The sequence below is a fragment of the Semicossyphus pulcher genome, unplaced genomic scaffold (genome assembly GCF_022749685.1).
Source record: "Semicossyphus pulcher isolate SPU_LCO1_2020_fin unplaced genomic scaffold, fSemPul1.0.p SCAF_25, whole genome shotgun sequence".
Taxonomy (NCBI): domain Eukaryota; kingdom Metazoa; phylum Chordata; class Actinopteri; order Labriformes; family Labridae; genus Semicossyphus; species Semicossyphus pulcher.
Window position 1 is genome coordinate 11,002,468 of NW_027211699.1, and position 13,519 is coordinate 11,015,986.

At 42.8% G+C, this 13,519-nt stretch overlaps 2 protein-coding genes across 2 annotated transcripts; both read left to right on the forward strand.

Moving 5' to 3' along the window:
- Nucleotides 1-298: 298 nt before the first annotated feature.
- Nucleotides 299-5,860, forward strand: LOC138604152 (uncharacterized). Its single transcript, XM_069676013.1, has 5 exons — nt 299-458; nt 2,132-2,182; nt 2,665-3,446; nt 3,595-3,764; nt 4,004-5,860. The coding sequence occupies exons 3-5, from the start codon at nt 2,709-2,711 to the stop codon at nt 4,899-4,901; spliced, it is 1,806 nt and encodes a 601-aa protein (XP_069532114.1). The 5' UTR covers nt 299-458; nt 2,132-2,182; nt 2,665-2,708; the 3' UTR covers nt 4,902-5,860.
- Nucleotides 5,861-6,930: 1,070 nt separating this feature from the next.
- Nucleotides 6,931-13,405, forward strand: LOC138604281 (uncharacterized). The gene is made up of 4 exons (XM_069676172.1): nt 6,931-6,946; nt 7,401-7,605; nt 9,881-10,050; nt 10,415-13,405. The coding sequence occupies exons 3-4, from the start codon at nt 9,902-9,904 to the stop codon at nt 11,229-11,231; spliced, it is 966 nt and encodes a 321-aa protein (XP_069532273.1). The 5' UTR covers nt 6,931-6,946; nt 7,401-7,605; nt 9,881-9,901; the 3' UTR covers nt 11,232-13,405.
- Nucleotides 13,406-13,519: the final 114 nt, after the last annotated feature.

Below are 13,519 nucleotides of genomic sequence, written 5' to 3' on the forward strand. Positions count from 1 at the left end.
TTTTTCTGTAGCTTTTATTTTGATGAAGATCAGATTACATTCTATGAACAGTTAACACACAGAGCCAAAAATTCCAAAGCGCATGCTCTCTTTTTCCTGGAACTGTACTCGGCCTATCTGATTATAAACACTCTGTCAGGGGCAGAATATCTGATCTATGTTACAGCAGCAGTCACAGACAGACTCTTATCTAGTAACAGCTTGGCCTGCTGCTAGCTGAGAAACATTTCAGTGTGGGAGGGGGAGTCGTTTCCTCTGCAGCCTCTTGCTTACAAGAAATCACATGACTGAACTGAGCTCCAGACAAGAACAAAAGACTAAAACTGCAGCAGTCAGACAGAGAGCTAATCACAGAGCTGGATTTTACTTTCGCTTCGACTCTTATTTAAACGCAGCAGAGAAACTGTTTGGCTGCAGATTCTATCCAACCTTGACTCCACTGAAACTCTCAACAACAGGTAAGAAACCCTCCTCACCTGTTACGTCATGCTGCGTCTCCTCACTGAGTGCATGTGAATTCTAACAACTTCTTTATATGTATTACACTTGAGGTTTATTTTTGTTTACAGTAATTCACTAATCATTTTAACAAACCTTGAACTTCATCTTTACACATTTTCTCAATCTAAATAACTGATCACAAATAGATACCAACCACAGAAGGCGTGTAATATGATAAGTGCAAGAACACTCAGCAGCACTGCTCGTCAGACAATATTGATTTATATTTCTAGTGTTCTCTTTGCACATGCTTTTATTTCCCAGCTTGTAAACACACTCGTTGCTCACATCTCTATATCAGTGTGTTTAAATGACAACATACTGATCACAAGAGAACTGCAGAGAAAGTTTAACACGATATCTTCACCAGAAAAGAATCTTCGCTCTGATTTAAACGTGTTCTGTGTTCGGGTGCAAAGCAGAAAAACAAAAACACCAAGTATGGTAGCACGAGTGATTATACAAAGAGTTCAATGAGGACAGCTACAGAAGTAATCACACAAGTATATTTGTTGAGCAACATGAACTTGTTCCATTCCAAAGGGAACAAAGAAAGTCCTGATGCTGTGACAGGGGAGGGGTGTACACTGGTCTACTGCATGGTGTGTGTGCAAAAATGCATGTCCACAGGGCCAAGTGCCAACTCTGCACTGACTCTCTCCTTTCAACGCCCTGTCTTTGAAAGATTTACAATGTTGATTTCAGAAGCCAAAAAAAGCCATAGAGCCCCATGTTAAACTTTACAGCAGAAATAAACATGTTTACAGCCTGGTACAAAAAACAGTTTGGGTCTCTATAGCTCATTTCTCTCTTCATGACAACTGTACGGGGAGAATCTTTATACAGCTCACCTGTTTACATTATATTAAGACCAAGATTATAGGAGCGTGATCACTTCACAGGCAGGAGGATATGGCTGGCTTTCTGCCAGACATCAACACAACCACAGAGTCGTTGAACTGTTCCTCCTGATTGTGTTAAGAGCTCAATGAGCTCTGAGTTACTTTATCTGCACCAGTGCAGCACATGGTCAATCAGATGGGATGTGTGGTATGTGCCGGTAACACATGGTAACGCCCCAATAGGTTGGTCAGGAACACCCACAGCAGGGTGGGTCGAGGGTTCTGACAGAGAGAGTTGTCTCAGGTGGACAGGCTGAAGGCTGAACAGGGCCGGAGTGGAATCGCCTGCCTGGCTTTGGGGCACAGCAAAGGAGCAGGGCAAGGGCAAGGACACTCCAGAGGACGGGCAGTAAGTTGACCCAAAAATACGAGGTACTCCAAAGGACTGGCAGGAGGATGGGGGGGAAGTCAACCAGAAGGGTGGAGCCACTCGCAGGGGGGACAGCAGAGGTCAGACCACTCTGGCCATAGGTCAAGGTGGGTTGCAGGATTGGAGACCAAAACCAGGAAGGGTGTTTGCAGAGACAGCCAATGCTGTGGCCTCCACAGGGACAACCCACTGGGTTTAAGAGAGACCTTGCAGTGGGTCAGCATGAAGAGCCAACTGTTGATCTTGGCTGTGGGTTGACAGGGAAAGCTGTCAGGCCCTCAGCCAGGGTGTCTGCTGATGGAATTTGAGGACAGGGCCTTGATTTCAATTTCACAGTACCCTGCAACTCTGTATCCAGGAAAGACGAAGACACAGTGGGGATGGGAGAGGAGCAAGTCGAAAGTTGGGCGTAAGTCAGCACCCACCTCTGGAAGCCTGATCACAGCTCCAGAGTAAACACACAGACTCTGCCCTAGTTGTTTTTTCATTTTGCATTTTCTCTAAAATTTGCTGAGATGACGTTTTTTTTTTTGGTCATGCATTTATTTTTTGGGTTTGTGCATTTCTGGCTTTGCGTCTTTAATGTATCTGCTGCACGTCAGCTGTTGATAATTGTTTTTCTCATTTTCAGCATGATTCTGTTGTATTTGTTTTGGACTTTTGTACGTTATGGAATTGTAGTTACAGCACCTTTTTCCAAATGAAAATGTTTTGGGCCTTTGAAGCATATTTGGCCTTGCTTGCTTCAGTGCTATATACAGTATACTTGTGTATACTTACTTTACACGCTTTCTTAAACTAGTATTCAGTTTGTCAGGAAATGGAATTTTGCTCATTTAGTTTCATTAGCGACACAGAAATAACTCAAAGTGTCCTCTCATCCTTCCTCAGGCTATCTCTCTGGTTTGAAGGAGCAGGACACAAAGACCTCCATCATGTCCACCGCAGACGAGCTGCTGGAGCGCATGTTCTCCTGGATTGAGCAGAGGGAGCGCTGTGCAAAGAAGCTGAAGCAACTGGCCCAGGAGCTGGAGTCGCTCAGGCAGAAATGCAATGCCAGTGAATGTGTCGGCAGCTCAGTGGCAGTTGTTGGAGCTGCATGTCTGATTGGAGCCGGCGTGGCCACTCTGTTCACTGGCGGTGCAGCTGCTCCATTGTTAGGTTTGGCAGGAGGAGTGTATACAGGTGTAGGTGTCGGCATATCTGTGGTTACTAAAATCACCGAGCACCTCGTGTCCAGCGACACCATGAAAGAGGCACAGAACATAGAAAGGAAGAACAATGAAATTACAGAAGAAATCCAGAAACTATTTCAGCGACTGAAGGCAGAGCAGCAGCAGGCGAGTCCCTCTGCAGGCCCAGATGACCTGGACCAACACATCATGACTGAAATCCTGAGCGCCATGGCCAGACGAAGTGGATCGCAGCACCAGTTCATCATACGCATGCTCAAACACTCACATTCTTTTTTTCCCTCAGGAGCAGGCAACATAAAGTTCAACCAGAGATTTTTCAACCCTGAATTGATGCTTGGACTTACTAGTATTTTATCATTTTTCACACTGCAAGCTTGTGGGAAAGAATTTCAATTTCTGTTTACCAAAGGAGGCCAACAACTGTTCAAAGAAGTCTCTAAAACTGGACTTAAAACAGTCCTTAAAGGAGGTGCAATGGTAAGATTCTGTAACTTTATACACGTGTTGTTGGCTTGCAAAGTAAAACACACTAAATTCTCTTCTACGTATCACAATCCATGAATATTTTTGTTTATTGTTACATGATGTTAAAAATGACTCATGTATTGATCCTGTTCATTATCAGGCTGCAGGGGGAGCTATTGGATTGGCATTTGAACTTCCTGAGGCGATTGACAACTGGACAGAACTGATCAAGAAGAATCACGTGACCAAAGTGAGCCAATCACTGAGAGATACAGCGGACGACCTTCTCGAGATCAGCCGGACACTGAAGAAGCAGCTGGACAAAATCAAGTATGATGCTTCCTGTGATTCGCCTTCCAGACTCGCAGATATTGTGCAAATGAAATGTGTTACTTGCTAATTGATGCTTAATTGTAGCATAATTGTTGAAAATGCAGGAATAACTGAGAGCATCTTCGACCAAATCACAGCCTTGGCAGATACTGTGATGCTAAATAGCTCCTAGAAAGACATTTTTTTAATTAACAAATTATAACCAAGATGCTTCTTTTCTCTGATTCCTCCTACAGACAAATGTTTAAGGAGTTTGAAGAACTGAAGTGCTGCATTGAAAACAGCGACAGGACTTCTGAGCAAAAGAAGAACTTTATCAAAATTGTTAAAAGATATTGTAATAATGAAGCTGTGCTGGAGTGGCTGAAAGAAACTTACGATACTGAGGTCTTCTTCAAACTTGTGGACATGTTTTATTTTCTGAAACAAGAGCTCGACAAGGAAAAGAAGAAGTTAGACCGAGAGAACATCGACATCATCTTTGTGGCTCATGGATGCATTGAGGAGCCCCTGATCCCTGCCAGCAATCTGCTCCCTCTGTCCACAATCGAAGATGTGATCCTGTATTCTCCCTGGAACTGCGCCATTGATGCTTGTGCAGCGTATGGTATTGCTACAGGAAACATACAGCCTGAGAACAGGATCTTCTGCTGTCAAGGTGGTGGCTGTCAAGTTTCTAACCATCGGCCCAACGTCCTACCAAACCACTGGAACTCAATGAAGAATGCTGCAGGATGGATGATCCCAAACATCTCCGTTAGCCCTCTGAGAAAACCAGAAGATCTTGCATGGAACGGCTTTGTGTTCCTACGAGATCAATATGGTCGCCCCGGGAGAAACAGAGTCGTCATTCCGTACATGCTTCCAGAATTTTTCAGGTTTTCTGGGAAAGTCCCGTTCTATGTCGTCACTCTGGCCCTGTCCCTGGTGCTCTTTATCTTTCCTTTTAAAGCCACCGTCCACCTCGCTGCTTGTCTGGGTAGAGCTTCAGGAACAACCCTGTCTGAGCAGTCTGTGTACCTGAACCAGCAGTACACCTGCACTATTGACCACACGATCATGACAGTCCCAGAGGAAGTGTTCCGTGCACACCCTGGGCTGTACAGAGCCTTGAGATCTGTGTTTGATCAGTAGGCCGTCTCACTGTGAAGTCATTTAGAGAACCTGTCTTGTATCAAAGTCCCATTGTTTTATAAATTACTATGAATTTGGACTGAAAATCTGGTGACAGGGATTTTCTGATTTTTCAGACTTTTTCCTGCGTCCCCAGTCCTGGGAAACACAGAACACACTGATTGGCTGTTTAGAGAGACGTGTCTTCAGTGGGCCTGCCAATTAAAATCTCCGACCTTTCCCCGAAAGTGAGAGAAAAGGGCTGCTGACAAACATGAAGCTGATGATTGACGATGGAAACTGATGATGAAGAGGAGTTCTCAGTGGACACTTCTGAACTCACATCTGTAGAAACGTAACAAAACTTCCCTCTCAGCACCAAATATTCAGTTATGTCTGTTTTTATTAGTCATATATTCTGTATTTAAACTTTTACAATATTAAGTCTGATTCCACATTTGAGATTTGTTCTGATCTGTTATTTTGCTTTTCTGGTTTTTGCGTTGTGGATTAAGGTTTGAACAAAATGTCGAGGGTAAATGAGCCAGTGTGAACAAGTCTTTGTCAAATTAAGTTCTGCCTGTTTAACTCGCTGAAAAGCTTCGGATCACGAATCATTAGCTCCCCATTCTGTGGGCATACAATAAACACAATCTTCTCTGTCAAAGTGATAACCACAACGCTGACTTAAACACACTGTTTTCTGTGTTATATATACGTTCATTTAAAACCAAGCTTCTCACATACGGGTAACCCTTTGTTTTATTGTAATTCAAAGTGAAACCTGATCTATGACTGACAAACAAAAAACTTTGAGCAGAGCACAAGATCTACATTATATCAGGTGACATCCAGGTTAACATGCTAACATTATGACAGTAAAAATGCTTTGTTCTCCACACAAAAAAGACAATGAAACCTGGAACTTCAATGTTTGTCACTATCGTGTCAAAGAGACAATAAAAAAGACTCTTACTGCATGAGTGTCTCAAGCGATTCCTTCTCCCCGTACACTGTATATAAGGAGTGGACGTAGCCGCTGTGGTGTCAATCATTGGTTTGTGGAGTACTGTTTTAAAGTGGCATTTTGGTCTGAATAGTTTGGGAGCCGAACGTGACCATATTTGGACAGGAGGTGGACAGGTAGCCCCGCCCCCTTAACCCCTCCCCCCTTCCTGGTGTGTGTGACTCTCAGTGGGAGCATCAGTGACTAAATGAACATCATGCTGTGTTGAAGAAGACTTGAAACTAGAGACTGAGACCATAAAGTCATTAGGAACATGTTTACTGAGGGAATACATCAGGAGAGGAGGAGGAGCATGTTCTCATAGACTTCTATTCTTCTGTAATTAAATACAGTCACACTTCTCTGACAGAGTCATAAAAAGCAGAACAGGTGACCCTAACGTTTCCATGGAGGTCAGCTGATATTGTTTGATTAATCCTCATTAAAGGCAAAGTGACACAAGCTTGTTTACAACTCAGCTACTTGATAACAGTCCAGAAGTGCAGGGGATTTCTGTCACAACTACAAAACAAATATGATGAGTATACCTCCGTGATAGACACTCCATCAAACCTGTTTTCATTTCACGGTGTCTAGTGTTAGGTAAGATATGAGTCTCTGTTCACACTTCCACAGTGAGTCTTCAGAGCTATCGCTGTTTCGTGTCAGCTTAAAAACCTTTTGGTCCTTTCCATGAGACTGGAAATTTAAAAAAGATCCATAAATACATTTCTCTTTCTCTGTAGACTTAAGTGACTTAAGTTATCACCGTCACTGTAAATTATGGGGTCGATGGAATCAAAGTTTATTTCATTCTGCGGACAAGATTGTGGGGTTTTTTGGGAGAAAACCCAGGGGATTACCACTGTTCACTTTGGACTGCAGTAGTTTCACTTTCACCTGTGCTTTATTACACCTACATCTAAATCAGCCAATAGAAAACCAGAAACATACAATAAACCTCGATTTGAGCCCGCCTCCTGTCTGAAGCCAATAAAAGGTGACGCCGAGGGTCAGACTGAATGTTTTTCCTACGACATTCCAACAGCTTCAAAATCAGGTAAGATACAAGTAATTACTTTTGAAGTTGATCATCTCATAAATATATTTTCTATTTTAAACTTTATTTAAAAAATGATTACTTTGTATTGTTAAAATCAAAATTGAAGTGAGCTCTAAGTTTAATTCTTGACCTTCTGAACAGCAGATCGATACTATCATCTCAGAGTGATGTCCGTCTTATTTGTTGTTTTTGACGGCTTTAACCACATCTTGAGACCTTTTGACAGTCAGCATATGAAGGGCACGTATTACATGGCTGTGTAGAATATTCTACAGGTTTAAATAAGCACCATATCAATAAACTCTTATTGACACTATTTGTCCCCAGACCAAGGCAGAGTCCTTGTTATGTACAACCTGGCAGTAAATATTATTGTGATTGTGTATTGTAAATAAAGTTTCTCTCATGCTCTCTGCCTGACCAGACTTTGTTGTTTTTTTGGGGAATCCAGGGGATTACCACTGTTCACTTTGGACTGCAGTAGTTTCACTTTCACCTGCAAGTGCTTCATTACACCTGAATCTAAATCAGCCAATAGAAAACCAGAAACGTACAACAAACCTCGACTGAATCCACCTCCTGTGTCAAGCACAATAAAAGGTGAAGCAGAGGGTCGGACTGAATGTTTTTCCAGCCACACTCAGCCTCAAAATCAGGTAAGATAAAAAGTCATTACATTTTTCATGTGTTCATCTCATAAATATATTTTTGCTTCAAAAATTATTACTTTGGATTATTTCAAACAGTATTTGAGTGATCAATACTATCATCTCAGAGTGATGTCCATGTTATTTGTTGTTTTTGACGGCTTTAACCACGTCTTCAGACCTTTAGTAAGTCAGCATTTTAAGGGCACGTATTACGTGGCTGTGCTGAATACTCCGAGTGGCCTTTTACAGTATTCTACCGTCTTCGGTTTAAATAAGCAATCTCTTGTTATGGCAATAAGGCCGGAGATATACTTGCTGTTAACTACGCGTTCAGGTGTGCATGATGGCTGCCATGCGTTCTCTGCTTCTGTTTAGAGCATCAGTTATGCAGGTCCTCAAAAATTCACGCTATGCGGACGCAAGATGCAGTACGCACATGAACAGTAGGGGCAGTGTAGAGGCAGAGTGGGTGTGACAGGCTCAACACAGGTACAATGTGTCATTGCACAAAGACAAACATGCCTGACAAAATAGCTGGAGACATATACAGTATGTCCGAGCACGGAGGAAAATGTTACACAGTAACCTCGAGTGTCACCATGTCTGTTGTTTACATCCCGCACATACGGTAGTTACATACTGCCTGAGTTCTCTGGTGCGCCCTCTAGAGGTATCCTCCAGTAACACACGTAGTGCAGAGACAAGTATGTGAACAATGATGTTCATGACACAGACAGTTGTGTACGTGAACGCAAGGTTAAAAAGCAAGAATATCTCCAGCCTAAATATTGTTATTCTGATGTCTTTTCTTATGATTATTTATTTGAATGAAGTTATTCTTGTGGATTTGATAGACTTCGCCGAGCAAAAGTATATAAAGTGACGTAATGCAGGTGGAGCCAAACCATTTACATTTTGTGCACAAGAAACAAATGTGAAAAAATTATCTAAAATTCTCAAAACTCTGAAGGTGATGCTTTTCTAATATTCCACTGTGGTGATATTGCATAATTATTTTTATCTAGAATTTTTATGGTGCTCAGTGGCCTAAACCCATTCGTTTAATCAACTACTCTTTTGGCAAAACCTTAAACAAGTCCAGGTAGTTGCACTGTGATGCACGCGTGTTGAAAATGGTAAACATGGGCGGCAAAAGTTAAACACAACTAAGACACACCTGTCACGATTTACACACAACTCAAAATTGTTCACACTTGTTTTGAATGATGGGATCAAACCAACTGAGCAGAATATATATAAGCCAGTTCAGAGTGCACTGAATACCAACGATCGATGGGATCAATCTGAGAGGCAGAGGAAGTAGAGTACACATAAGAGGTGGTGGACGAGGAGGAGGAGGACGATGATGTGGTTTGGGACAATGTCAGCTTTCACCGTGCTGTCCGGATACGCGAGTGGTTCAACATCAACCAGAAGTTCATAAACGTTTGCCTTCCACCATGCAGCCCTTTCCTCAACCCAATAGAAGAGTTTTTCACTGCGTGGCGTTGGAAGGTCTATGATCAAAATCCATATACCAGGGTAAATCTCCTGCAGGCAATGGAATTGGCCTGTGGTGACATAGGTGTGGAAAGTTGTCAAGGCTGGTTCCGGCACACCAGAGACATTTTGTGAAATAGCCCAGTATATAGCCAATGGAGACTGCTAAGGTCGGTGCGCACAGGGAAGTGATGCCCCAGAAGGTATTGCCAGAAATGTGACATGAACTCCATCATGGCTGGTAGTTTGCGCCATGTAATTCTGTTTGGTTTTGGCAGCCTGTGACTCCTATAGGCCAGCACACGCTCCCTGCCCTCCTGCACTTATGACAGAACAGCACCAATGCCAACATTGCTCGCATCAGTGTCCAGAATCATGCTGCCCTGGTGCAATGGGTAACCCAGGACTGGTGCAGTGGTTAGCAGGTGCTTCAGCCTATCGAATGCTGATCAAAACGGCATAACATTCCATTCAAGAGTCCATTTCTATACAAAATCCTGCCATTCGGCAAATTTATAGGGCCAATTTGACCTGCCAGTAGCCAGAGGTAAGGTCCAGTGTACTGAAACACTTGGCAGTGGAGAGGGTGTCAAGCGTTTGTTGAATGCAGGGCAGGGGATATGCATCTTTCATGGTACAGTCATTCAGGGCCTGGTACTCTTCACAGGAGTAATGATTTATTGTTTTTGTGATTGACAATTTGGTACTTTGTATGTATTTTCAGTGAGCCCTGATAATTAGTAATTAAAGTGAATTACTTATTGATCCTATTCTTTATCAGGTTGTGGGTGGAGCTGTTGGAATGGCTTTTGCATTTCCTGAGGCGAACAACAATTGGAAAGAGCTGACCAAGAAGAATCACGTGACTGAAGCGAGAAAATCACCGATAGATCCAGCTGACATCCTTCAAAGATTCACTCAGAGACTGAGGGAAAAGCTCAACAAAATCCAGTATGAAGTTTTCTGTTTGGTTTCAGGAGGGGTGGGACTGCCAGCAAACGGTCTAGAGCTAGTTCAGCCCTGACATCTTGAAAGGGTGAAGAGCCCAGGTTGAAATACTGCAAGGCAGATAAGTTGATAGGTGGCAGGTGGGCAGGTAATCAGGAGCCAACACCTACTTTAAAGACATACACGGTACTTTTCATGACGCTAAGTTATGCTTTGTAGTGTCCTCTCTTCTCATTAGATCTGCCATCATCGGGGATTTATATTTATATATACAATACATAAACACTGGGGGGGTTAATTAATGGTAAATGATGCAGAATAAGAGACAGAATCAGAACATGATGCCTCTTTTTTCTACAAAATACAGGAGAACTGAAGAAGAAAATGAGACATTGATACATCGGGCGATGAAAATGTGTAAGGATGAAGCGGTCTCGCAGTGGTTGAAACAAGAATTTGAATTTGGAGCCTTTGACAAACTAGGAGACATGTTTCATTTCCTAAAAAAACACATCGATGAGGAAGAGAAGAAAGACCACAGCGACAGGGTTCACATCACCCTTCTGGCCCATGGAGCGATCAGAGACTCTATGATCCCAGCCAGCTGCCTCCTGCCTCTGTCCACCATCAAAGATGTGGTCCTGTATTCTCCCTGGAACTGCACTATTCTTGCAGATGCAGCATATGCTGTTGCTACAGGAATCATGAAGCCGCAGCACAGAGTTTTCAACTGCTATACAAAAAATGGCTGTCAAGTTCCAGGAGAAGAGCACCGTCCCACAAAACTACCAAACCACTGGAACTCAATGAGGAGAGCTGGACATCAAAAGATTCCCAACATCACACTCAGTCCTCTGAAACCACCAACAGATGCTTACTTAAAAAGATTCGAGTCTCTCACAAAACAATATGGTCTGCCTGAGAGGAACCACGTCATCATCCCGTACATCCTCCCAGCAGAGGAAGAATCTTCACAAAGTGTCCCGTTCTATGTTGTGTCTTTGGCCTTGTCACTGGCACTGTTGGAAACGAGGTTCAAAGCCACCGTGCATCTCACTACTTGTCTGGGTGATCAATCTGCTGGGCAGAAATTTGACACGGAGTACCTGAAGAATCAGTATGCCTGCACTGTCAACAACACTGTAATGACAACTGACCCACACATCTTCAGGAAATGGTTTTAACAATCATCCAATGAGAAGCTTTCAGTTGTTTAGAGTTTCTTATACACCGTTATGTGCTGCAAACTTTATTAGAGCTCAATCTCTGAAACCATGGACCACCATCCGTTCATATAGCCTGCATATATGCATGATGCGTTCCTCTAGATTCATTGGTCCAAACCTGCAGTGTATCTATCAGATGTATCTTAGAATCATTAAGATCATTAGGTTGAATTCTTTATAGGATAATGTATGAAATAATTCTGACCAGGTTTCACAGGGAATCGACCTCCTGGAGGAAAGTGCTGTGTTTGATCCATACATCGCCACTGCCCCCATACCACACATCCCTCTTGTTCTTGGATATTAACCTTTCCACACAAACTCCTGAGCCGTACATGAGTGGCTATCCCGACAGTTGGACGTTATTAATGTAGTTTACTTGCAGTAATGTTGAGGCTGAGCGAATGTTGCATTCATTATTACATTTAGACCCAAACTGACTTTTCGTGTGGTGATACACCTATCAACTTTTACATCAACATCAACAGACAACGTCAATGTTCAATGTTGACTGTACACTTTTATATTGAAAAAGGTCAACCTCCTCTGACCTGGAAATGTCAGATCAGCCGCGACCTCTTGTGGTCAACATTTAGAATTACATCAGAAATGCTCCAATCACAGCCCAGATTTGGGGTCATGTGATCTCTCTGGCCTGAAACATTTTCTGAACAATGGCGGCCTTCCAAGCGCAGCGGACCGAGGAGACGGATCTTACACTGATAAAACATTACTGTAAAAAGTGAACGTGTGGAGAACACCTGTCAGGTAAAAATGATTGAATATAAACACACTTTTCAGATGGTTTACTGCCGGGAAGTTTGTCAGTGAGCCGATTTGTAGTAGATCGTTTGAGCTAGCTTAAACTGCGGTCATAATACGAGTACAGAGAGCCTTGTTGCCCGCAGGCCTGTTGCCCTGTGTCTCATCATGTTGCTTGTTGATGCGGATGTAAAAGTTGATACGTGTATCACCACCTTTACTGACAAACTACCAGGTCAAAGTATATCCTTTAGTTAAGTCATTCAGAACTGCTTTGCTTCTTTAATTGTTGTGTACTACACTACATTTGTCTATATTACCGTGGCCGACATGTAAAAGGTGCTGGGGCAGGTCAAAAACATTCAGACTGGAAGAGACGCGCTGCAACTTCAGAAAACAATGCCGACTTCAAAACAGGCACAACAGGAAAAAGCTTTAAATGATTCACTTTCTTTGATAAGCTGCCAATCGATCCCAGCGTGAGACTTCAGTAACAGCTGTATACGACGGACCCTGAAAGGATGTGACATGATGCCTTTTGTGATGTGTCCATGAGGTGCCTGACAAACACTGATCTTTAACTGTTCTGTTCCGTTGAGCTCTGAATAACTTCACTCAAGACAAATATGGTTTGCTATCATCAAAGAATGAATGCCCTGAAATCGGTTCTTCTTGGCTGCTCTTAAACAGAGGTTACTGGTGGCAGCTATGATACCTCCATGGTGGCAGCACAGGGCAACTTTATGCACACAAATAGATATTCGAATAGTTTGAACCTTTATGTCTTTAAGAAGACGCAAAGGTAGTAGGCTACTGTTTGTAGTGGAACCACAGGTGATAGGACTCAAATGCACGACTCAGAGACAGTCAAAAATTGTCGCAGTCTTTACTTGCCGAGGTATTTCTTAAAGGTACAGAACAGGCAAACAAATCCAAAAGAGATCTAAACCAAGAGCAGGTAAGAAGAATTGATTTCTGGTGAAACAAGCTTTAGGGCTCATAATCACTAACCCTAACCCTCCCGATCCTGTATGATAGGCAGACTATTTTTCTGCCGTTATTTATAGGAGAGCTGAAGAGTGACAGGAAACAAGGGTAAAGAGAGAGCGAGGATGAGATGCACCAAATGCAATGCACCTCACAGGTTGGGGTCAAACCGGCGACGAGTACTTCCAGGACTTTGCCTCTGTATATGGGGCTCTGCTCTAACTGGGCTGCACCAGCACGCCATCGGAGGCATCTCTGATACTTGTACTGTTAGTGGAACAACTTTAAGAAATGGTATTTGCCTGTTTAGTGAGCTTAAGACGATCGTTTGTCTGTACCTGTTACTATGACGAAGTTCTGATCACATTCTCTGACCAAATAAAACAAGAAACTAACAAGCGTTCCCTCTCATCTTCTTGCCACTGTACTCTGCCCAGAAACAGTCTGACTATGACTATTCAGTCAGGAATAATTATATATCAATAATAATAATGATC